This window comes from Scyliorhinus canicula, chromosome 6 (genome assembly GCF_902713615.1).
Source record: "Scyliorhinus canicula chromosome 6, sScyCan1.1, whole genome shotgun sequence".
Taxonomy (NCBI): Eukaryota; Metazoa; Chordata; class Chondrichthyes; order Carcharhiniformes; family Scyliorhinidae; genus Scyliorhinus; species Scyliorhinus canicula.
Window position 1 is genome coordinate 19982068 of NC_052151.1, and position 26632 is coordinate 20008699.

General features: G+C 48.2%; 1 protein-coding gene across 1 annotated transcript in view; it reads left to right on the plus strand.

The window, feature by feature from the left end:
* The first annotated feature begins 2283 nt into the window (after window positions 1-2283).
* Window positions 2284-26632, plus strand: part of LOC119967022 — a 36714-nt gene continuing 12365 nt past the window's right edge. Inside the window, exons 1-2 of the mRNA XM_038799025.1 lie at window positions 2284-2516; window positions 8147-8276. Coding sequence (XP_038654953.1) covers window positions 2385-2516; window positions 8147-8276 — 262 coding nt within the window. The 5' untranslated portion in view covers window positions 2284-2384. The remainder of the gene's footprint in view (window positions 2517-8146; window positions 8277-26632) is intronic.

Sequence of the window (26632 nt, forward strand, 5' to 3'; positions counted from 1 at the left end):
CTCAGTGTCCTAACATGTTGGTGAGGTGGCAGCAGCGTGGCGCAATGGTTAGCACTGCTGCCTCATGATGCGGAGGACCCGGGTTTCATCTCAGCCCCAGGTCACTGTTTATGTGGGGTTTGAGCATTCTCACTGTGTCTGCATGGGTCTCACCCTCACAAACCAAATATCTGCAGGGTAGGTTGATTGGCCACGCTAAATTGCCTCGAAATTGGAAATTTAAAAAAAAAATGGTGGTGAGCCCTCTTTTTGAACGCTGCATTCCATGTGGTGCAGGTAAACCAACATTGTTAAGTTGGCAGTTCCAGCATTTCAAGCCAGCGACAGTGAGAAAATGGAGATTGAGGTTTTAGAGGAGAACTTGGATTGTTCCCACTTCCCAGACCATAGAGTCAGAGAGGTTTACATTCTGAAAACAGGTCCCCCAGCCCAACTTGTCCATGCCGCCCAGTTTTTAATCACAAAGCTAATCCCAATTGCCTGCATTTGGCAAGTAGCCCACTCCAGCCATCTTACCCATACAACTGTCTAAATGCTTTTCTAAAAGACAAAATTGTGCCCACCTCTACTACTGCCTCTGGCAGCTCATTCCAGACACTCACCACCCTCTGTGTGAAAAAACTGCCCCTCTGGAACCTTTTGTATCTCTGCTCTCTCACCTTAAACCTATGCGCTCTAGTGTTAGACTCCCCGAGCTTTGGGAAAAGATGTTGACTATCTACCTTATCTATGCCTCTCATTATTTTATAGACCCCTATCAGGTCACCCCGAAGCCTCTTATGCTCCAGGGAAAAAAGTCCCAGTAGCATCCCAGTCAATCTTTTCTGCACTCTTTCTGGTTGAACAATATCCTTTCTACAATAGGGTGATCAGAACAGTACACCGTATTCCAAGTGTGGCCTTACTAATATCTTGTACAACTTCATCAAGACGTCAATGTTCTGATCAGGAAGGTTAATCTGCCTGTTGTAGCCTCATTGACATCTAGATGTGATGGGATAATGTGGCGGCCCGGTAGCACAGTGGGCAGCAATGTTGCTTCACAGCGCTAATGTCCCAGGTTTGATTCCTGGCCTGGGTCACTGTCTGTGCGGAGTCTGCATGTTCTCCCCTTGTCTGCGTCTGTTTCCTCCGGGTGCTCTGGTTTTCGCTTAGAAGTACCGAAAGAAGCTCTGTTTGGTGATTTGGACATTCTGAATTCTCCACTGTGTACCTGAGCAGGCGTCGGAGTGTGGCGACGAGGGGCTTTTCACAATAACTTCATTGCAGTGTTGATGGAAGCCTACTTGTGACATTCAGAAAGATTATTATTATTATAACTCAGTCGAGATTACAGCAGGTGTTTAAATTTATCTTGGACAGTAGCACAAAATGTGTGACCGTCACCAGCCACCGATTTGACCAGCTGAGATCCAATAACACAGCACAGGCTGGAGGTTAAACCAGGGACTGAAAACCATCCTGGGCAGCATTGACTCTGATGGAATGGATTGGAGTGTAAATCAGGTGCTGATCTGCTATTACCCAATCTGGCATACTGCCCAAAACAACTCGACTCATAATCCAGAGACCCACGGTAATGCTCTGGGGTCCCGGGTTCAAACCCCACTCTGGCAGAGGGTGAAATTTGAATTCAATAAAAATCTGGAATTAAAAACTGACCAGGAAATCATTGTTGATTGTCGTAATAACCCATCTGGTTCACTATTGTCCTTCAGGGAAGGAAATCTGCCGTCCTTACCCGGTCTGGCCTATGTCTGACTCCAGAGCCTGACATCAATGTGGTTTCCTCTTTACTGCCCCCATTGTAAAACCCCAGCAAAAGTGGCCTAGCAAGCTGCTCAGTTCAAGGGCAATTAGTGATGGGTAAGAAATGCTGGCTCAACCAGCAACGCCCACATCCGAATAATGAATAAAAAGATGGGAGCTGGAATAGATCAATCAGCCCCTCGAACCTGCTCCATCATTCGATTAGATCATGACTGATCTGATTGTGGCCTGAACTCCACTTTCCTGCCTGTCCCCATAACCCTCGACTCCCTTTCCCACCAAAAATCTGTCTGACTCAGGCAGGGAGGTCAATCCTGATTGTGTGAACTGGAATCAGTAATGGAATGGCTGCCCCGGGCTGTTCGGATTGCCCAGAAACCAGCACTCACAGGGTTAATGATTTCTAAATTCAAGGCTGGCACCAAAAAACCTTTCCATAGTTAATTAGCTGGGGCAGTTCTTCAACATCTGATGTTCCTGTGGCTGAATTTTATACAAAACCATCTCCCAAAAACAGTATTAAAATCTCTGAGCTCTCTGCTCAAACTGCAGATCGAGCTGAAGGTGCTGAGAGTCATTCAGTGGCTTCACCAGTGATCTGAGCTGACACCAAGATGCTGAGAATCTTCCTAACCGTGTCTGTCCTCTTCTGGAACCAACTCGCTGCACAAAAAGCAGTAGACGAGGTGCTCGACCTCTGTGAAGACGATAACTGCTTCAGTCCCGCAGTAGTCATTGAGGACAAGGTCAGTATAGTTCAGAGTTTTCTGCATTCTGTAATATTTGTACCAGCTGAAATTATTTAATGCCTGTATTTTTGGGTTGAATACCCTTTAGTCTCTTTACTGTCAAAAATCTGTCTAACATAGGAAGGGAGGGTTGTCAATCCTGAGTGTGTGAACTGGAATAAATAGTGAAATAGCTGCCCCGGGCTGTTCAGACATCCCGGGAACCGGCACTCACAGAGTTAATGATTTCCAAATTCAAGGTTGGGACCAAGAAAGAATTCTGAGGGACAGAATATATCTGCACTTTAGACACGGATTAATCAGGGATAGTCAGCATGGATTTGTTAAGGGAAGGTCTTTCTTGACAAATACAGTTGAATGTTTTGAGACGGTAACCAGGAGTGTTGATGAGGATAATACATTTGAAGTGGTCGATATGGACTTGAGCAAGGCTTTTGATAAGGTCCCTCGTGGCAGACTAATCAAGAAAGTCAGGGGCCATGGGATCCAAGGAAAAGTGACACATTGGATCCAAAATGGGCAGCACGGTAGCATGGTGGTTAGCATAAATGCTTCACAGCTCCCGGGTCCCAGGTTCGATTCCCGGCTGGGTCACTGTCTGTGTGGAGTCTGCACGTCCTCCCCGTGTGTGCGTTTCCTCCGGGTGCTCCGGTTTCCTCCCACAGTCCAAAGATGTGTGGGTTAGGTGGATTGGCCATGATAAATTGCCCGTAGTGTCCTAATAATAAGGTTAAGGGGGGGGGGGAGTTGTTGGGTTACGGGTATAGGGTGGATACATGGGTTTGAATAGGGTGATCATTGCTCGGCACAACATCGAGGGCCGAAGGGCCTGTTCTGTGCTGTACTGTTCTATGTTCTATGTTCTAAAATTGGCTGAGAGGCAGGAAGCTGAGGGTGATGGGAGAGGGATGATTCTGTGACTGGAAGGGCTGGATTCTCCGTCCGGGATGCCCGAATATGTTCTCTGAACTGATGGAGAATCGGGAGTCAGGGCAAAAGCGGGGATTGGTGGCAATGCTCTGGCCCCTCTCCCTCCGGTGCCAAGGCAGCCATTGATACCATTCACGTATCTTCTGCATGATCCACCATTGGGAACTCGATTTAAATTGCGCTTTGTCTGGTTCCTCCCACCCGACCTTATCATCATGGGTGACCCTGTCAGGAGCTAAAGATGCCCAATGACATTGCTCTTGTGATTAACAGAATGTTACAGCCTCTCCACCACAGCAAGGAAGCAATCCAAGGAAAAGAGAGCGAGAATCCTGGTGTCTTGTTCCAATTTCCCAAGTCTTTGCTGAGGCCACACCTGGAGAATTGCGGGCAGTTTTCATCTCCTTGTGTAAATTTCTCTGATTCGCGACAATGTAAACACGAACAGGGCTCAGCCAGAGAATGGGCATCCAGCCAAAATCAAGGTCCACGTCCAGGGCCGATTCGGGGGGAATACTCCGCTCCTTCGCTGGTGGCGATTTACTGCAGGTATTCGCAAACGGGGACTGGGTGCCATGTCTGCTGTAGGGGAGAGAGAAGGTAAGCAAAGTTGGAAAAACTTCAACATTGTACCAATTGCTGGGGGGGGGGGGGGGGGGGGGGGGGGTGGAGGTGAGTAGTGGGACCGACTTCCTGACAGCTCTGTGGATTCGGGGCGTCCCCCTCGGGATCGGGATGGCCTGGCTCAGGCTGCTATTTGTTTGAAACGCACCCGTTTGGTACAAGTTCCAGGCCCCTGGCTGTTCACTCTGCTGACTGCTCACTGTGTCCTGTAAATGTTCACAGAGCCTCTGGTCATTTGGGAGCCCACCCAGGCCACCCCTCTGGAAACCCTCAGATCCCAGCTGACCCATAACCAGGATGGGCGTGGCCAAGCTCAATCAGTGTCACACCAGGTGCTGCCACTCCTCAGCGCCCTCATCAGAAGCTCAGCCCCACTGCAGGGGAAGCAGGGGAATAGCAGAGCTCACCCCAAACAAAGGACACATATACCGTGACCTTTGGCACCTTCCCTGGCACACTGACCCTCTCAGGGCAGAGCCCACACCAGTGACAGTATCAGCGAGCCCACTCTGCAGGGCCAGCAGCGTCTCCAAGCCCTGCCTGCCCACCGCGCCCCTGCTCCCATCCACCCTGCCCCCAGACAGATTGTCACAGCCTGTGTGTCACACCCAGGACCCACATCACACGGCAGCTACACTCCCAGCAGACGCACACTTCCCTGCCTCACCCCCATCTGTAGGACCTGCCCACACACATGCCTCTAACACGGAGGCAATCGAGGAGATGCTGGAATGACTGTGCCACCAAAGAATTTGGAAACCAAGGAGGCCATGGATCACTTGTGTTAGATGGATAAGCTGTCCTACAGGCAGCCTCACACTTCGGGCCCTCTTCCCTGCTGCCTCGAAGGATGACCCCAGGAGGAACGTTCAGTTGTCCTGGGAGCCCTGCCCCATGCCATCCTCCAACACCCACACCACCAAACTCCCACATTCCCCAGCCGGCACACCCTCTACCCCCAGCCCAGCCCTCCCCTCACACCCTTTAGACAGAGGGGTGAGGCAGGTTGTAATGTTGGTGAAAAGGTTTTTAATAGTGACTGTATACATTATTGTGCCCTGACCCCCAGCTCTAACCTTAGCCACACCCTGGCCAAAATTAGCTGGTATCTGACTTGCTTATTTTACATCACCTACCACTCCGACTAAGTGTGACCCAAACAGCACCTGAGACATGGAGGCGGCCTGCTGCATTACTCACCCTATGACCTGATATGCCTTTTTGCAGCCGTCCTCTGGAAGGCCTGGATTTGGATGGGCCAGGTGGATTTTCGGGTTTCATACCCTGTTCTGCCCACTGCTCCAGTGTCATGTGGACGGGGGGATTCAGAAGTGCTGAGTAGTTCCAGCACATCCCCTGCGGGAGGCTCCTGCATGGGCCCCGGGCTACTCCATGGGATAGAGATGAGGCCAGAGTGGGGTCCGGAGGTTTCACCGTCACCTGGTGATGCCAGTTCTGGAGGCCCGCTCTCTTCTCATCCAGGATCTCACTGCCGTCAAAAATGGATCACAGAGAACAAAGAACAATGCAGCACAGGAACAGGTCCTTCGGCCCTCCAAGCCCAATTCAGTCCCAATGTCAACATTAGTCTCCCAAACGGAGAATTTCACACCTGATCTAAAACAGGATGCCCATTCCTTGGAGATGATGCGGTGAAGATTCACTGGATTGATTCCTGGGTTATAGAGTTTTCCAATGCTGCAAGGAATCATATTGTTGCGTACTCTCTGGAATTTAGGAGAATGAGAGCGATCTCATTGAAACATACAAGCTGACAAGGTAGGAAGGTTGTTTGCCTTGGCTGGGACATCGAGAACTGGTCAGCATAGATTCAGGAGAAAGAGTTAATAATAATAATAGCTTATTGTCACAAGTAGGCTTCAATGAAGTTACTGTGAAAAGCCCCCAGTCGCCACATTCCGGTGCCTGTTCGGGAATGCTGGAACAGGAATTGAACCCGCGCTGCTGGTCTTGTTCTGCATTACGAGCCAGCTGTGTTAGCACATTGTGCTAAACCAGCCCTTAATCAAATAGGACTGGTGGGGAGAAATTTCTTCACACAAAGGGTTATGGAAGCTTCATCATTGAGTTTACTGAAGGCTAAGATAGCGAGAATTTAGGATTCTAGGTTCATCGTAGGTATAATATAATGGAGGATATTAGGAATAGTCCTGTGAAGGGTTAACCCTGTGATGTCATTGGAAGGAAGTGACATATACCCCTGATCTCAGAGTCTCGAAGAAAGCAGCATGAAAAGAAGCTCATGTCGGGGAATGTTCTGATAACTGTAAATGTGTTACAATAGAGTTAGAATGTCTGCAGCCAGCAGTCTTTGGGAATTATGGAAACTTCTCCAACCCAACAACACAATGTAACAGCTCGGGATTGCGTGGGGCAAGTAGAGTTGGGGTTAAAGGTGAGGCATGATCATGTTGATTGGTGGAGCAGGCTTGAGGAGCTGTCAGGCCTCCTCCAGTTCCTATTTCTTCTGGTCCAATGACTTTTTTTTTGTTTCATCTTGTATTAGTGCCTGGATACATAGAACATAGAACAGTACAGCACAGTACAGGCCCTTCAGCCCACGATGTTGTGCCGACCATTTATCCGAATCTAAGATCAACCGAACCTTCACCTCTTCAACTGCTGTCCATGTGCCTGTCCAAGAGTCACTTATATGTCCCTAATGGCTCTGACTCCACCAGCTCAGCTGGCAGTACATTCCACGCACCCACCACTCTCTGTGGAAAGAACCGACCTCTGACATCTCCCCTATACCTTCCTCAATCACCTTAAAATTATGTTCCCCTCGTGACAGCCATTTCTGCCCTGGGGAACAGTCTCTGGCCATCCACTCCATCCATGCCTCTCGTCACCTTTATCAAGTCACCTCTCTTCCTTCTTCACTCCAGTGAGTAAAGCCCCAGCTCCCTCAACCTTTCTTCATAAGACATGCCCTCCAGTCCAGGCAGCATTATGGTAAATCTCCTTGCACCCTCTCCAAAGCATGCACATCCTTCCTCTAATGAGGCGACCAGAACTGGACACAATGTCCCAAGTGTGGTCAAACTAGAGTTTTATAAAGCTGCAGTAAAACCTTGCAGCTGTTAAACTCAATCCTGCTTTTAATGAAAGCCAACACACCATATTTCTTCTTAACAACCCTTTGTGGGATCTGTGAATGTGGACCCCAAGTTCCCTCTGTTCCTCCACACTTCCAAGAATCCTGCCTTTAACCCTGTATTCAGCATTCAAATCCGACCTTCCAAAATGAATCACTTCACATTCATCCAGGTAGAACTCCATCGACCACTTCTCAGCCCATCTCTGCATCGTGCAAATGTCCTTTTTTAACCTGCAACAGCCCTCAACACTATCTACAACTCCACCAACCTTTGTGTCATTGGCAAACTTACTTACCTACCCTTCCACTTGCTCATCCAAGTCATTAAACACAAAGAGCAGAGGTCCCAGAACAGATCCCTGCGGGACACCACTGGTCACCGACCTCCAGGCGGAATACTTTCCATCCACTACCACTCGCTGTCTTCTTTCGGCCAGCCAGATTTCCCTGTATTCCATGCCCCCTGACTTTCTGAATGAGCCTACCATGGGGAACCTTATCAAATGCCTCAGTGAAATCCATATGGGTCCAAAAAGGCTAGGTGGGGTTACGGGGAAAGGTTGGAAGTGTGGGCTTTAATGGGGTACTCTTTCCAAGGGCCGGTGCAGACTCGATGGGCCGAATGACCTCCATCTACACTGTAAATTCTCTGTGAACATTCTCTATATTTATTTTAATTGAAAACCCAAGGGGAAGGAATGAGGCCCATCGTGCAGGACATTTCTAACGTTGAAAGAGTGCATGAGGGGGGGGGGGGGAAGGAAACTGTATCTGGAAGTGGTGATGCCTAGACTTGCATCAAAAACTCCAAACCCTTTCACAAGGTCAGTCCATCCAGGACATGAATACTGCTCCCACACCTGGGAACCCAGGACAGTCCTCTCAACACTGATGTGTTTTGGTGCTCGTTCAGTTGTGTCATTTGGTGATAGATTTTATTTTCTTGTTTTAGAATTATAATGAGTTGGAAGTCGTATTTCACCGAAGGGTTGAAACTGAGGTTCATGCAGTGAATTTTAAAAGTGCGATGGAGATCGGGCTGGAGAAACTTTTCAATTATTCACGTTGTGGTAATGTTGCAGGTATGTCAGATGTTCCTTCAAAGTAACAACAGAATATAAACCAACCATTCACTCTTTAACAAGTCACGTTTGAAACTTCCTGTACAGAGTGACACACTGACCAAAGAATTCCACCATTGTCAATCCCAGAGTGTTCCTCATTCACATGTGATTAGTGGGTTGAAGGGCCATTTGGGCTACTTCTTTGATACCTGCAGGATTTATGTTCCCAGAATCTGGGTAGGTTTCCCACGTGTGCTGGGAGTGAGATTCCAAACTCATGGTCTGACTCCAGCTGTGGCTGCTGAATTTTCCGAGTATAATAAAGGCTCTTTGTCAGGCATGAATCCCACTATTGGAGTCGACATGAACCCGTGTGGAAGCTGATAAACTACATCTCTCTCAGTTTGCTGGATGCTGCGGGAATGCTGGCTCCTGACTGAACACAGAGCATAGAACATACAATGTAGAAGGAGGCCATTCAGCCCATCGAGTCTGCACCGACCCCACTTAATCCCTCATTTCCACCCTATCCCCTCAACCCAATAACCTCTCCTAACCGTTATTTGGACGCTGAGGGCAACTTAGATTGGCCAATCCACCAAACCTGCACATCTTTGGACTGTGGGAGGAAACTGGAGCACCCGGAGGAAACCCACGCACACACGGGGAGGATGTGCAGGCTCCGCACAGACAGTGACCCATCAGGGAATCGAACCTGTGAAGCCACACCGCTAACCACTATGCCACCATGCTGCCGTCTCCAGCTGAGACTTAGTGGCAGGAAATTCTGCTTGTTTAAGAGGAATTGTGTTTGAATAACTTCATCCAGATATTTAATGGTTTAAAGGGTGTACAGTTGATGTTATGTCTGTGCAATTTCAAAAGGTGTTTCACAAATTACAATATTTATAACAGACTGTCAGCAAAACTGAAACTCATGCGATGGAAGGGATTGGCAGCATGGAGACAGAATGGATCCAGTTACAGAAAGCAGAGAATAGTGGTGAACAGTTGTTTTTCAGACTGGGGCAGTAGACAGTGATGTTCCCCAGGGTCCTGTATTCGGACTATTACACTTTTGATGTATTTTAATCATCTAGATTTGGGTCAGCAAGGTATAATGTCAACATATGCAGATAATCTCAGGGTTGTAATATCAGGATTACCCCCTGTGCCATGTGGCAGTGAGGATATAAATAGGAGGATAGTGCAGCTAAATACGTGGCTAAACTGGTGGTGTAGGAGGGAGAGTTTCAGATTTCTGGATCATTGGGATTTCTTCCGGGGCAGGTGGTTCCTGTACAAGAAGGAAGGGCTACATCTAAACTGGAGGGGCACTGATATCCTGGCTGGGAGGTTTGGCAGAGTCACTCAGGAGGATTTAAACTAGTATGGCAGAGGGGTGGGAACCAGAGGGTTAGCTTAGAAGGTGTAATAGCTAAAGGGAGAATCAAGAACAAAAATAAGAGAACACCATCACCCTCAGCAGAGCCAAAAAGAAGGAAGGTGGTCAATGCAGGATTAAGGGTGTTGTACCTAAATGCGTGCAGTATAACGAACAAGTAAATGAGCGTTTTGCGGACATTAAAATTGGCAGGTATGATGTTGTGGGCATCACAGAGACATCACATTTGCAAGGGGATCAGGAATGGGATCTAAATATCCAAGGTTATGTGTCCGATCGAAAGGGCAGCCAGATGGGCAAAAGGGCGGTGTTGCATTGTTAGTAAGGAATGAAGTTAAATGGGGATGAGAAAAATATCAGCCACGATTGAATGGCGGAGCAGACTCGATCGGGAAAGAGGCTGAACTCTACTCCTGTGTCTTATGGTCTTATAAACCTAGCATGCAGGTGCAGCATGTAACAAAGAAAGTGAATGAAATGTTGGCATTTATAGCTACAGGAATTGAATTTAAAGGTAAGGCTGTGTTGTTGCAACTAGACAAGGCATTGGTGAGACCACACCTGGAGTATTGTGCACAGTTTTGGTCCTCTTATTTGAGGAAAGACATCGTGGCATTGGAGGCAGGTCAGAGGAGGTTCACTAGATTGATTCCAGAGATGAGGGGCGGGGTTTTCCGTTGCCTGACGCTGAAATCGAGAACGGCGATCGGGCGGAGAATAGCTCCTGGTGCCAGGATCGGTTTGACGCCGGGTTGCAATGGTCCGCTCTTCCAAATTGGCCTCATCGGGATGCCCGCCACGTGTAGTCCCGGGTGGTCGTTGCCAGTGTTCTGTTCACCAGCATATTTATACCTTATTTCTCAAGGAGGTTTGTGGCTCGATTCCTGCATGAAGCAAGTCACACAATCCTAACTTTTCAGCAGTGTGGTGAGATAACCACTGTAGTTATGTGTACTGCAGTAGGGGGATATATGCCTGTAGCTGTAATACAGGTTCCTCCGGTAAGCCCCTGCCGGCTAGCTCCGCCCACAGGGAGCTTATTTATAAATGTATGAGAGCTGCTCAGACCCTTAGTCTACTGTTGCAGATGGAGGGACAACATCGTACAACAATAAAGCCTCTATTGTACTAGTCTCTCGGCTTTGAGTATAATTGTTAGCGCTACAATTTATTGCTGTACGATTTCCCAGTCACCATGGACATCAGAATCAAGCCTGACCGTCTGCAGCTGGATCCGCATTCGGCTCACGCCAGAAAAGACTTTGTTCACTGGCTTGCAGTCTTCGAGGCCTACATCTCTTCAGCAGACCCTCCCCCGACGGAGGCTCAGAAAAAGCAACTCCTGTACTCCAGACTTAGCTCCAGCGTCTTTCCGCTCATTCGAGATGCGACCGACTACACCGCAGCTATGGAACTGCTCAAGGAGAACTATGCACCATCGGCGAACACCCTATTTGCGAGGCATCAACTTTCTACTCGCGTCCAGCAGCCGGGTGAGTCGATTGAGGACTTCTGGAGGGCCCTTATACCTCTGGTACGAGACTGCGACTGCCGGGCCCTCACAGCCACGGAACATTCTGATTTACTCATGCGCGATGCCTTCGTTACAGGCATTGCTTCGGACCCCATCCGGCAACGACTGCTGGAAGGGGTCGCCCCCGACCTCGCGGCCGCAAAGGCCCTGGCGCTCTCCATGACGGCCGCCTCCCGTAGTGCGCAAACTTACTCCGCTAGCCACTCGGCCCACCCGTCCTACCCCTCGTGGACCCCGCAAACAGCCCCCCATCCCATCCGTCCTACCCCTCGTGGAACCCGCAAACGGCCCCCCCCAGCAGCCGCCCCCGCGCACTATGCCTGCGCTGCCCGCCGCACCGCACCCCCTGGGGGTCCCCACTGTTACTTCTGCGGCCAGCAGAAGCACCCTCGCCAACGCTGCCCGGCCCGCACAGCGACCTGCAAAGCTTGTGGCAAGAAAGGCCATTTTGCAGCGGTGTGTCAGTCCCGGACGGTCGCCGCTATCGCGCCGCCGGTCCCCACGCCTCAGCCGCTCCCTCAATGGGCCCCGCCGTCCGCTTCCTCCGACCCCACGTGTGATCAGTGGGCGCTGCCATCTTTTGCCGCCCCCGCCACGTGCGCCCCATGGGCGCCGCCATCTTCATCCACCACAGCCATGTTCGCTCCATGGATGCCGCCATTTTACCCACAGGTACTGCGGATGCTGCCATCTCGTCTCCAGGGGCCGCCATCACGGGACACGGGTCGCTACCGCTCCTCGTCGGACTCATCTGACTCAACCGCCCACCAACCACTGCTCGCCTCCGTTACGCTCGACCAGTCCCGTCCTTGCAACCTGGCACCCTCTCCCACATCGGTGCTGGTCAACGGCCATGTGACCTCCTGCCTCATCGACTCCGGGAGCACCGAGAGCTTCGTCCACCCGGACACGGTAAGGCGCTATTCCCTTGCGGTCCATCCCGCCGACCGGCAGATCTCCCTTGCCTCCGGTTCCCACTCTGTCCTGATCCGGGGTTTCTGCCTGGTTAAACTTACTGTACAGGGCGTGGAATTCGACCGTTTCCGTCTGTACATTCTCCCCGACCTCTGCACTTCACTCTTACTAGGCCTGGATTTACTCTTCACTCTTACTAGGCCCCTCACTGTTTGCGGCCTCGCGACCCTCAAGGTCGAGCCTCCCTCCCTCTTTGCCAATCTGACTGTGGATTGCAAGCCCGTCGCCACCAGGAGCAGACGGTACAGCACCCAGGACAAGGCCTTCATCAGGTCCGAAGTCCAGCGGCTGCTTCGGGAGGGTATCATCGAGGCCAGCAACAGCCCTTGGAGAGCCCAGGTGGTAGTGGTTAAGACCGGGGAGAAGCACAGGATGGTCGTGGACTACAGCCAGACCACCAACCGGTACACGCAGCTCGACGCGTACCCCCTCCCCCGCATTTCTGATATGGTCAATCAGATTGCACAGTACCGGGTCTTCTCTACTATTGACCTGAAATCCGCCTACCACCAGCTCCCCATCCGTAAATCGGACCGTCCCTACACTGCCTTCGAGGCAGACGGTCGTCTGTACCAATTTCTTAGGGTTCCCTTTGGCGTCACGAATGGAGTCTCGGTCTTTCAGCGAGAAATGGACCGAATAGTTGACCGGTACGGACTGCAGGCCACCTTCCCGTACCTCAACAATGTCACCATCTGCGGCCATGACCAGCAGGACCATGATGCCAACCTTTATAAATTCCTCCACACCGCATCTCTCCTTAATCTCATGTACAACAAGGAGAAATGCGTGTTCCGCACAGTCTGCTTAGCCATCCTTGGCTACGTGGTCCAAAACGGACTACTGGGGCCCGACCCCGACCGCATGCGCCCCCTCATGGAGCTCCCAATTCCCCACTGCCCCAAGGCCCTCAAACGCTGCCTTGGGTTTTTTTCTTATTACGCCCAGTGGGTCCCGCAATACGCAGACAAGGCCCGGCCACTTATCCAGTCCACTCATTTTCCCCTCTCGGCCGAGGCACAACAGGCCTTCGCCCGCATTCGATCTGACATAGCCAGGGCGGGGATGCACGCTGTAGACGAGACTCTGCCTTTCCAAGTAGAGAGCGACGCTTCAGATGTCGCCCTTGCCGCCACGCTGAATCAGGCCGGCAGACCCGTGGCATTCTTTTCACGCACCCTCCACGCCTCCGAAATTCGGCATTCCTCTGTCGAAAAGGAAGCCCAGGCAATCGTTGAAGTGGTGCGGCACTGGAGGCATTACCTGGCCGGCAGGAGATTCACTCTCCTCACTGACCAACGGTCGGTAGCCTTCATGTTCAACAACACGTAGCGGGGCAAGTTCAAGAATGACAAAATCTTGCGGTGGAGAATCGAGCTCTCCACCTTTAACTACGAGATCTTGTATCGCCCCGGCAAGCTCAACGAGCCCCCAGACGCCCTCTCCCGAGGTACATGTGCCAGCGCACAAGTGAACCAGCTCCGTGCTCTGCACGAGAGCCTTTGCCATCCGGGGGTCACTCGCTTGTACCATCTGATCAAAGCCCGCAATCTGCCCTACTCCGTCGAGGAAGTACGGACAGTCACCAGAGACTGCCAGATCTGTGCGGAGTGCAAGCCGCACTTCTACCGGCCAGATCGCGTGCGCCTGTTGAAAGCATCCCGCCCCTTTGAACGCCTCAGCGTGGACTTCAAAGGGCCCCTTCCCTCCACCGACCGCAACACCTACATCCTTAGTGTGGTCGATTAATTTTCTAGGTTTCCCTTTGCCATCCCATGCCCGGATATGACATCTTCCACCGTCATCAAGGCCCTGGATTCCATTTTCGCCCTGTTCGGTTTCCCCGACTATATCCACAGTGACAGGGGATCCTCGTTCATGAGCGATGAGCTGCGTCAATTCCTGCTCAGCAGGGGTATCGCCTCCAGCAGGACGACCAGCTACAACCCCCGGGGAAACGGGCAGGTAGAGAGGGAGAATGGGACGGTATGGAGGGCCGTCCAGCTGGCCCTACGGTCCAGGAACCCCCCAGCCGCTCGCTGGCAGCAGGTCCTCCCTGACGCGCTCCATTCCATTCGGTCGCTACTGTGCACCGCAACTAACAGTACACCCCATGAACGTGTTTTTGCCTTTCCTAGGAAGTCCACATCCGGGGTGTCGCTCCCGACTTGGCTCACGACTCCTGGCCCAGTCCTTCTCCGTAGGCATGTACGGCACCACAAGGCGGAACCCCTGGTGGACAAAGTACGCCTTCTCCACGCCAACCCTCAGTATGCCTACGTGGAGTTCCCTGACGGCCGCCAGGACACAGTCTCGCTCCGGGACCTGGCTCCCTCAGGTGCCGATCCCATGCCCACACCCCTTTCCACGCCAACCCCAGCACCCCCCTATTCGTCCCCATCAGGTCCATCCCTCATCCCCCTGCCCACCCTGGAGGACACAGAAGATTTTGGCTTGCTCTCGGAGTCATCCCGCCAGCAGCCAGCACCAACACCGCCAACACCTGCACCATCGTTGCCATCACCGCCTGTGCTGACATCACCACCACAGCTACGCCGATCACAGCGGAACGTTCGACCACCGATTCGGCTCAACCTGTAACCTGCTAACTGGATGGACTCTTGATTTTCCTTGTTGGACCCTCTTGTAAATAGCATCCTTTGTATTAGAGTTACATGTCACCCCCGCCGGACTCATTTTTTACAGGGGGTGAATGTGCTGATATAACCACTGTAGTTATGTGTACTGCAGTAGGGGGATGTATGCCTGTACCTGTAATACAGGTTCCTCCGGTAAGCCCCTGCCGGCTAGCTCCGCCCACAGGGAGCTTATGTATAAATGTATGAGAGCTGCTCAGACCCTTAGTCTACAGTTGAGGATGGAGGGACAACATCGTACAACAATAAAGCCTCTATTGTACTAGTCTCTCGGCTTTGAGTATAATTGTTAGCGCTACAAGCAGAAACAATCTCATTGTTCCAGTGAATCAGGTTATCTCCTGCTGTTTATCTCATCAGACAACATCTCGTTACTTCAGTTATTAAGTTAACTTCTGATGCAGCTGCAATCATGGAGTAGGCTCTAAGGGCCGAATGGCCTATTTGTTATGGGCCAGGGTTTAGAAAACTCCAATATACACCACCTGACCTACAACTGTTTATTGAATGTGGCTGGGATGAGCACAAGGGCCTGCCATTCGGGTGTTATCAACAGAGTTCTTTGGCGCTTTTTTTTTTCTTTTTTTTTTAATAAACAATTTTATTGAGGTAGTTTTTGGCTTTATAAACAGTTACAGACATCATCAGAAAGAAAGCAAAAAAGGCAAAAATGTGCAAACATCCACGTACTTTCAATACTTGAAAATGAAATGAAAATGAAAATCGCTTATTGTCACGAGTAGGCTTCAATGAAGTTACTGTGAAAAGCCCCTGGTCGCCACATTCCGGCGCCTGTCCGTGGAGGCTGGTACGGGCTTGTGCAATATGTTACTTCCATCGTAACATATTGCACAAGCCCGCTCCTCTCCCACCGGTACTACCCGCCATATTTTCCCTCCTACTCTACTCTACCCCCCCTCCCCCCCACCCCCCTGCTGACGCTCACTCTCCCGCAAAGAAGTCAATAAATGGTTGCCACCTCCGGGTGAACCCCTGCACAGATCCCCTCAAGGTGAACTTAATTTTCTCCATACCCAGGAAACTCGACATGTCCGCAAGCCACCACTCAGTCTTCGGGGGCTTTGAGTCCCTCCACGCCAATAATATTCGTCGCCGGGCTATCAGGGAAGCAAAACATCAGCCTCTTTCTCCCCCTGGACGCCCGGGTCTTCCGAAACCCCAAAAATTGCCACCCCTGGACTCATCACCACCCTTGTTTTTAGCACCTGGGACATGACCCCCGCAAATCCCTCCCAGTACCCCCTCAGCTTAGGGCATGCCCAAAACATGTGAACATGGTTCGCTAGTCCTCCCGCGCACCTAGCGCATTTGTCCTCTATCCCGAAAAATTTGCTCATCCGAGCCACCGTCATATGGGCCCGGTGAACGACCTTAAATTTGATCAGCCCGAGCCTAGCACATGTCGCGGTCGAATTTACCCTACTCAGGGCCTCTGCCCACAGCCCATCCTCCATTTCCCTGCCTAGCTCCTCCTCCCATTTAAGTTTCAGTTCCTCTGTCTGGGACCCTTCCTCCCTCATGAGCACCTTATATATACCCGAGACTCTACCCTCCCCTTCTTCCCTCCTAGAGACTATTCTGTCGAGAATCCCCATTGGCGGGAGGCGTGGGAAAGATGGGACCTGTCTACGAACAAAGTCCCGCAACTGTAGGTATCTAAAATCATTTCCCATTACCAACCCAAATTTCTCCTCCAAGCTCCTCAAACTCGCAAAGCTCCCTTCCAGGAACATATCACCCATCCTTCCCGCCCGCCGCCATACCCGGAACCCCCCATCCATACTGCCGGGGGCAAACCGATGGTTGTCGCAGATTGGCGCCCAGACAGACGCCCCCATCTCCCCCACATGCCTCCTCCACTGGCCCCATATCCGCAGGGTCGCCACCACTACCGGGCTGGTGGTGTACTTGGCCGGTGGCAGCGGTAGAGGAGCCGTGACCAGGGCTGCCAAACTGGAGCCCCTGCACGAAGCCGCCTCCACCCGCTCCCAAATAGACCCCGTACCCACCATCCACTTCCTTATCATAGCGATGTTGTCCGCCCAGTAATAATTGATCAGACTCGGCAAAGCCAGCCCTCCCTGGCTGCGGTTCCTCTCCAACATCGCCTTCTTCACCCGCGGGGATTTTCCCGCCCAGACAAAGCTCATGATTAGCCCGTTAACTCTTTTGAAGAAGGACTGTGGGACAAAGATCGGGAGGCACTGAAAAATAAACAAAAATCGAGGGAGGATTGTCATCTTTACAGTCTGCACCCTCCCTGCCAGTGACAGCGGGAGTGCATCCCATCTCCGAAACTCTCCCTTCATTTGCTCCACCACCCTGGCCAAATTTAACTTATGCAGCCTGCCCCAGTCTCGTGCCACCTGGATTCCCAAATACCGGACATTTTCCTCAACCAGCCTAAACGGTAGCCCTCTCAATCTGTTCTCCTGGCCCCTTGCCTGGACCACAAACATTTCACTCTTGACCGTATTTAATTTGTATCCTGAGAACTGGCCGAATTTCCTCAGCATTCCCAGTATAGTTCCCATCCCGGCCACTGGGTCCGACATGTACAGGAGCAGGTCGTCTGCATAAAGAGAAACCCTGTGTTCAACCCCGCCCCTCACCATCCCCTTCCAACCCTCTGCGGCTCTCAGCGCAATCGCCAGCGGCTCTATGGCCAGCGCAAACAGCAGCGGGGAGAGCGGGCAGCCCTGTCTGGTCCCTCGGTACAACCTGAAGTACTCCTGTTGTATTTTATATTTTCCCCGCTTCTTGACTGTGATAGAGAAATACAAACATGATCCATTAGGTAAGCAAAACTGAACTTTATTTCCGAATTAGAACTGACTGCTAGCAGTAAATGGCTGAGACTTTTGAAGTCGGAAGGCAGTCAATTACAAACTGCTGAGTCCGTCCCAAGTCTGCGATATTACAGAAAAAGAAGGCGATTCTTATACATTATAGGATCAAGATAACATGAATACAACTTGGTCAGGAATTTGATCGAAAGTAAAACATAAGTAATAATCGTTACAATGGCGTCACCTTGCTGACCTTTAGGGGACTGGAGTTTCATATCATTATCTTGTCTTTGTTTTAAGAAAGGGAAGAATTTGTTTAGGAACAGGAAGAGATAGTTACTCGGCACAACATCGAGGGCCGAAGGGCCTGTTCTGTGCTGTACTGTTCTATTCTATAGTTGTTCAGCTTGTTATGTATTGAGACTGCTTTTAAGTTCAAGCCTTATCTAGACTCTCAGAGTCACCCAGTTCTCAGGACATGCTGTCTATGTGTATTCTGAATCTGTGTCTTAGGTTAAATTCAATTGTACCAAGAAGACTTGACTAGTTTTCCCATCATGCCATTATTTGCTTCACACAATACCATACTCCCCCCTTTTGTCATATCATGACAACCAGCTAAATAGGTATATCCATGATTCATTTGAAAATGCATTTATACAAGCAGGCAAGCAATCCTATCCCTTGTAGCATTAGTAGCAGTAGAATAAAGACCTTAAAGATCCAGTCAAATAATCCATGACCCAACCACCCTAACCAACCCGGCGGGTTATAGTCGTGAAATTCACTGCCAATTTCTTGAATTTGAGCAGCCTGTTTCTTAATATGGTCGGCCAGGTTAGTGATATTTTCAGAGCCATCTGGAATGTAAGTACAGCACTCTTGGCCTACAATAGCGCACGTTCCTCCCTGCGAGGCTAACAGATAATCCAAAGCCAGTCGATTTTGTAATGCCACGGTCCGGACAGCCACTAGCTCAGCTGAGACCTCGGCCAGTGCCTGTCCAGTGTCCCTGGCTTCTGTTGCCGTTACGTTTGCCAGATGTTCCAATGTTGAGGCCATGTAGATCAGTTCGTTCATGCCTTGCCCGTTCCGTTTTAGAAATTGTTCTTTTTGCTCGCGAGGGGGAGTGCTTAAGGATGGGTCGGTGATGCATTTGGGGTACGACATATCCCAAAAAGCAGGATCCTGTCCAATCAATGGGGAGCCACGGATATGCTTTAGTGCCGCATATGAAATAGGTTCCATTGTAGGCTGTAAAATCATCAGCTGATGTCATCCAGGGGATTATATTGGTAGGTTGCACCTACTTTGCCCCATTAACTTTCCTTTCCCTGATTTATTAAAACATATGGAACCTTGAACATTATACGAGTGGACAGTGAGGAAGGGTGGAGTTAAGGCATGATTATAGGTAGGTTGATACGAAGCTGAAAATTTAGTCATGTCATAGCCAGCAGATCTCCATATTTTCATATTCCCCCTATCTCCCCTGATGCCTGTTTGGTTTTGTCGTAAAATCCATTCAACTGTCTCTGCGGTATGAAAGGGGAGAGATTGGAGAGGTATTCCTTCCCTTGAATGGACGGGGATATGGGTACAAACCCAACACTTGCTAATAGTCAATTTTTCGGCGTAAAGATATGACATATGTAAATAGGTATTGGAGGGCAGGTCTCGTTTAGTTCATTTTTTTTACTACCGAGTGGCCATTAAGGCTAAATAGTCCAGAAAGTCCAAAAATTATACTGAAGATCTTCTTCCTGTGTTCTCGTCTGGGTTGGAGACTATCTTCTTGCAATCGGATAGATGTATCCAACTTGAACATCCTTCAAGTTTGACCAAAGTCAGTGTCGTCAGTAATACAAGGAATGGTCTTCTCCAGCGTTGTCCTAGTTTCTTTCTGTCCCAGTTTTTTACCAACACGAGGTCTCCGGGTTTGACCACTGGATATCGAGGGACGGCTGTCCCTGTCATTACTGGTAGATGTACCTGTGAGTGAAGAAACTTTAAAGAAAGTGTTAATTGATTCAAATAGTTCTGCATTTGTTCCCCCATCACATGGAGGTCTACTCCCTCTAGGGGTTTTTCATGGGCATCCCAGGGAGTCCTCATTGGCCGACCATAGACTATCTCTGCAGCTGACAGTCCGGTCCGCGAATGGGGAGTCACTCGCATGTGAAACAGTGCCAAAGGTAATACTTTTAGCCAATTTAACCCAGTTTCTTCAGTTACTTTAGATAATTTTTCTTTTAAAGTCCCGTTGGCTCTTTCCAGAATTCCTGCTGCCTGCGGGTGATACGCGCAGTGCAGTTGCTGTTTAATTACAAGTGCTTTGCACAATTCAGTATTGATCCGAGCTACAAAATGTGGTCCATTGTCTGAGCTCACCATTTTGGGTACCCCAAAACGAGGAATGACTTCCGTTAACAACAACTTCACTACTGTATGTGCCGTACAATTAGTGGTGGGGAAGGCTTCAATCCATTTACTAAACACATCGATTATTACTAAACAATATTTATAGCACTGTGCTTTTGGCAATTCGATAAAATCAAGCTATATACAAGCAAAAGGATCATCTGGCAAGGGGGTGGTTCCCGGAGGGCATTTAATACCTTTACCCTTATTATGTTTCATGCAAATGAGCATCGATCTAGCCGCGTTTGCGCTGCTGTATTCAAATCTGGGTGCCACCAAGTTTTTAGGAGTAGCTGTACCACTCCCTCCTTGCCAAGATGGGTACAAGAATGCAAATAATTAACAAGTAACGGCAATAAAGAATTCGGAATACAAATTTGACCAATTGGAGTCAGCCAGAGGTCTCGTGTCAAGGAGTACGAACACCTCATTGACTTCCATAGTGTTCGCTCAGAATCAGAGGCGTCCCTCTGCAAATTTTGAACTTCAGCTATCTCTGGCATGCCCTTTGTCCGTAATGCAGGTACCTGGTTTAGAGCCTGATTAGCCCCACTGGGAACAATTAAAGAGGTTGATGAAGCTGCAGTTTTAGCAGCTGAATCAGCACGGGTATTTCCTAATTGAACAGGAGTGTCACCCTTCATGTGCGCAACACATTTAATAACTGCCAATTGACGGGGAAGCTGAATAGCATCGAGGAGATTTTTAACCCAAAGAGCATTTTGAATGGGAATTCCCACAGAGGTGAGAAAACCTCGCTGTTGCCAGAGGCGGCCAAAATCATGGGTCACGCCAAAGACATACCTAGAATCAGTGTAAACATTAGTACTTTTGTCTGTGGCCAAAATACATGCTTGAGTAAGGGCGAATAGCTCGGCTTTTTGTGCAGAGACAGGTGTCTGGAAGGCTGCTGCTTCCTGCACGTCAGTGTCGGTTACCACAGCATATCCCGACTGTGGAACGCCAAATGGGGAAATGGAAGAACTGCCATTAACATAAAAAAATTAGATCTGGATTATCAATAGGCCTGTCTGTTAAATCCGGGCGAGGTGCGGTAAGGAAGTGATTCCGAAGCAAACAATCGTGTGGTGGGTCTTCAAGGTTATCGGGGGGCTGATCGAGGAACACAGCAGGATTTAAGGTTGAACAATAATGAAAAGAGAGGTAGGGGTTTTGCAATAGTGAAACCTCATAGCGGCTCAATCGCTCTTGAGTCAGATGCTGGGTTTGCTGAGACGTTAGGAGAGCCACGATAGAATGTGAAGCATGCACTTGTACTGGTTGGTGAAGGGTTAGATTAGAGGCTGCCTGGACTAACAAATGGACAGCAGTAAGAATTTGGGTGAAAAGGTCTGTCATACATAGGTTGTCCTAGTGCTGTGGCGGTAGCCAGGGCATTTTTCAGGGTAATAAAAGATTGCTTTGCTGAATCAGGTAGTTCAAACTTAAGAGGAGCATTTTGAGAGGAGTACGGAGTTAATTCTTTAGTATGCACAGTAACATTCGGAATCCATTGTCTGCAAAAGTTCACTGATCCTAAAAAGGCTCGCACCTGCTTGGGCGATGTAGGAAATGGGGTCTACAGTATAGGAGTAATGCGTTCCTGAGTAAGGGAGCGATCAGTAGCACTTATTAGGACATCCAAAAATTTGACTTGTCGTTGGCCTTTATGAACTTTAGCGGAGACGGATGAGCAGGTAAAAGGTGTCACGGTGGTTAGCGATGAAATCAGGGCTGGCAAGGAGTAAGTCATCAACATATTGAATGATGGTGGAGCCACCAGGAGGTGCTAATGTCGCTAACTGGAAGTGACCAAACGCCATTCGGATGGTCTACCTATCTTAGGAACTGGAATAATCGGGGTGTTACAGGGGGATTGGCATGGTATCAAAATTCCCTGTTGAAGGAACGATTGAATCATGACCGAGACTCCTTCTTCAGCCTCGGGCCACAAAGGGTACTGTGAAATAGAGGGCAAGGGCATATCAGGTTTGACTCGAATAACAACAGGAGGGACATTAGTGAGACCAACTTCGTGTTTGGAGGCTGCCCATAAATCTGTGGGTAGTTCAGGAGTCGTAGATTGGGTTGAATGATGATGGTGCAGTGTGCCAATGTGGACAAATGGGCTTTTAAAATATTCTAAAGCGCCTGCGGGTAGGGTTTGGCTATCATTAAGGAAAGGATCAGCTTGTCCTCTTAATGCAGCTGCCAGAAATCCCAAGGACTTGGCACTGTAGCCTTCGCTGACAGAAAGGGTCACGTGGGGTGACACAGGTCTCGACTGATGCCATAGGCTGCGGGGTAAATCGACAAGAAAGGCAGACCCTTCTTTTGTCTTGGTAAATGCTCTCCAAATCGGGCGAGGTTACTGTATGATCGTAGCAAAGAGTAACATGTGGATTGGGACTATCTAAGGGAGGTGAAAAGTGTGAGGGATCAAAATCAATCCACCACCACTGTGGAGTAGTGAATAGGGGAAAGTTTCGAAGCTGGGCCTGCGGGATAGGTGATATAATAATGCGGTTATCAAGGCTTGGGTCACTATATTCTCTCATCTGGACTCTATCGGGTGTTTTAAACAGTGGTACTCAGGGTTAATGTTAGCTGCCAGCATAGAACACAGAGCAATCAGGCGCAGGCTCAGAAGTTATTAAATCTTGCAGCTGGTGACCTCGTATTTGAGACAGTTCTATAAACATACCATTATCAATGCACTGTATTACCGCTCCGAATTTGCAGTGTCTGTCTGCTTAATAAGGTCAGGTGTCATTAATTGTTGTACATCCTTACTGCGAGAAGGCTATGAGTGGTACATATTTAAGTCAATTTTCAATGTTTGCTATTTACCCAGTTTTTTTTGGAAAGAGACATTACTGGATGATTATTATTTCTTTTATTTCAAATGAACTGAACCACCGCCGAGTCTATCTGGACAGCCTGAAACGATCTGAAGTTATTTTAGACAAGAATCCATTGTTAAGTTCCTAACCGTAATCTTGTTTTGACTTTGCTCCCCTTTTTTTTCATTTTGGGAGATTTGTCATCCTCAGATATTCTTGAACAAAAACTAATGGAGTGTTTTAGCAACTTTCTAATCAAGGTGGATAGCCTAACTTGGTTCTTTTCCCATATGAAAAATGAAATGAAAAATGCACATTCCGTTTTCAAGACCTGTCAATTCTATACCCAATTTTACTTCTTTATCCTGCCAGCTGGCTAACAAGGAGGCATTCTTCAATTTTGGACAATATTCCCTCCATAGAGCAACTAACGTTTTAGCAGTTGACCCCCTATTATTTTCCTAAATCACTTGTTGAGCTTCTATTACTGTTGATAGGTCTTTAGTTGTTCACACAGCGTTTGCAGTACGCTGCCATTTTAAAAAGTTGTATCTAAAGTTTTACCCATTGCACACTTTGTCTGATGCCAGATGGTCCTTCCGATTACAATTTTAACAATTGATTAAGAAAATTACGTGTGTGATGTTTTATGTCAGGGCACGCTTTTTGCCCTGTTTATGTGTTATTAAGCCGAGTTATCCGCATCTGCAGGAGATTATAATTTAAATCACGGAGTAATCGTGCTCCGTACAAACCAATTAACAGCTTGAAGGTGACACCGTAAAGATTCTGTGTCACCCGCCTTACAAAGTTAACGGGAACCTTTTATCGCAAAGGTTTCAAATAATAACAAGGACCATGTTGGCATCGATATCTCTTTACCTCTTTCAAATCATCACAGCTTGAAAGATAATTTTTAAAGTCAAAGTCTGAAAAATGAAATATGAATTCTTTCCCTCTCTCTCTTATCTATCTCTCTCCCTCTCTACATAACTCTGTCTGTCTTTGGAACTCTTGTTGCTCTTTCTCTTTATCTGCCTACCTCTCCATCGCTGCCTCTCCCTGACTCGCTCTCTCTCGCTCTCTCTAACAGTTCCTGTCTCTTGTCGCTGGCTCTCTCTCTCTCTCCTTCAATCTCTTCCTCTGTCTCTCTTTCTCTCTCTTGGATTCAGTCCTTGTCCTTGCGGACAAATTTTGAACAAAAATTTTTCATTCTCTTTCAAAAACTTTATCTGTGTTATTCCATTTAAGTCAATTTGCACTGATTAATTTTAGAGGCATTAGCTGTTCTCTGAGATGTATTTCTTTGTTTGTCAATTCAGAAAAGACCAACTGTCTGCTGAAATGGTTAATGTTTCCTGCAGAATCTAAGGGGCGGAGAACTTGGCGTGATGCCATTTACGTCTTTTCACGCAATCTAAAAACTTATTCATATTTCAATTACTCTTATTCGTAAAGTTACTTTCTTTTAAACTGATATAGTGTGAACTGAACAACTTTGAAAACATTTGCAAGAGGAATTATGAATGTTTTGCCATTAGTTTAAAAACAATTCGAGTACGCATTTTGTTGTCCTTCAGAAGAACCACTTGTTATCATAATAAGGCCAGTACAACATTCCAAGCAGTAGTTAGTTAACATCATCTGATCTACTAAATTTCATTCAAAAACAATGTTAAACTTTAGTCATTATTGCCAGCATGCTTCTAAATTGGTAACTCATTAACTTCACTTCTATAATTCCCTTATTGTGGATCTTTTAATCAACACCTTTTAGTCAATTATCATGTTTTCCGTAGAGAAGGGTTGTTCGATATTTACGGCTTGTGTGTGTGACCGAGTGCGTGTCGCTATGGGGGATACGTTAGCGGGAGTTTCATTGGCAATGGGATCAGAAGTGGGAGTCAGGACTTGGGAAAGTGGAATTGTAGGATCTTGGAGCGCAAAATGAGGGTGGGGTCCAGGGTTCAAATTCTCCTCGTCTTCCGTATCGCTTGAATAGGGGAACATCGGCATGCCAGAGCAACTGGGAGGATCCTCTTTTCCTATAATCTTATGAGCTAGCCTCTTTGTCTGGTGAGAGGAGGTTTCTTATTGCCGAATTGCTTTTTTAGTGTTTTGACTGTTTTCTTTCCCAAAGCTCACATTACAATTTTAAAGTCTTCCAATCTTTCAATTTACCGTTCACACACTCATTAATATCTCTTTTGTGGGCGTTATCTCTCCAACTCATTGTGATTGTTTGTTGCGTTAAGTGGACTGTTTTTTTTTCCACTGTAAAATTAAACAATTTGAAACCGGCATTTTTTTTTCCAGATTGCTTTTTTTTCTGCATCAATGCTATTGTCAAAGTTCCAAGATCCCTGTGTAACCTAGTGGCCAGATATCGTTACCTAATTTATTGTTTAAAGCAGCGCTGCAGCCAATCTTCGAATATTACGTTCTTGAGAAGGGGTTTCTAAACACGTGAAAAATGGAGGGGAATTGCCGCTAGTTTTGTCTAAAGTTTGTCGCATAATGTCAGTAAAATGTGCCCCAGGCAAAAAAAAAACGCTCAAACAAAATTTCTGGTACCAAATCAAATTGGAGGGTCCTTGACCCCAAAAAATTACTGACAGGGTCCCTGACCCCAAAACATTACTGAGAGGGTCCCTGACCCCAAAAAAATACTGGGAGGGTCCCTGACCCCAAAACTTAATCAAAGGGTCCCTGACCCAAATTTATTGACAGCCTGTATAAATCTGATGCGGATGAAAAACGAGATCAACAAGGTCCCTGACCTGCGGCTAATTACACAAACAAAATGTACTCACAGTCAAATTTAGATTCGAGAACCGTCACCTGTTTAGTTACTTCCGTCAGGGATGAGGGGTCGCAGCACAGATCCGAGAGAGAGAGACCAAGGTCAATCTTACCTTGTGCCGGCGTCTGTCTCTTTACTCCGGTCGTGGCTTTGATCACTTTTTCTCAGTCCCTCATGGAAGCTCACTTCAGGATATTGGATTTTTTCTCGCAGCGCCAAATGTTGTATTTTATATTTTCCCCGCGTCTTGACTGTGATAGAGAAATACAAACATGATTCATTAGGTAAGCAAAACTGAACTTTATTTCCGAATTAGAACTGACTGCTAGCAGTAAATGGCTGAGACTTTTGAAGTCGGAAGGCAGTCAGTACAAACTGCTGAGTCCGTCCCAAGTCTGCGATATTACAGAAAAAGAAGGCGATTCTTATACATTATAGGATCAAGATAACATGAATACAACTTGGTCAGGAATTTGATCGAAAGTAAAACATAAGTAATAATCGTTACAATGGCGTCACCTTGCTGACCTTTAGGGGACTGGAGTTTCATATCATTATCTTGTCTTTGTTTTAAGAAAGGGAAGAATTTGTTTAGGAACAGGAAGAGATAGTTACTCGGCACAACATCGAGGGCCGAAGGGCCTGTTCTGTGCTGTGCTGTTCTATTCTATAGTTGTTCAGCTTGTTATGTATTGAGACTGCTTTTAAGTTCAAGCCTTATCTAGACTCTCAGAGTCACCCAGTTCTCAGGACATGCTGTCTATGTGTATTCTGAATCTGTGTCTTAGGTTAAATTCAATTGTACCAAGAAAACTTGACTAGTTTTCCCATCATGCCATTATTTGCTTCACACAATACCACACTCCGACACTTCTCTGTTGGTCCTGACGCTGGCCCTCGGGGCCTTATATAATAATTTGATCCAA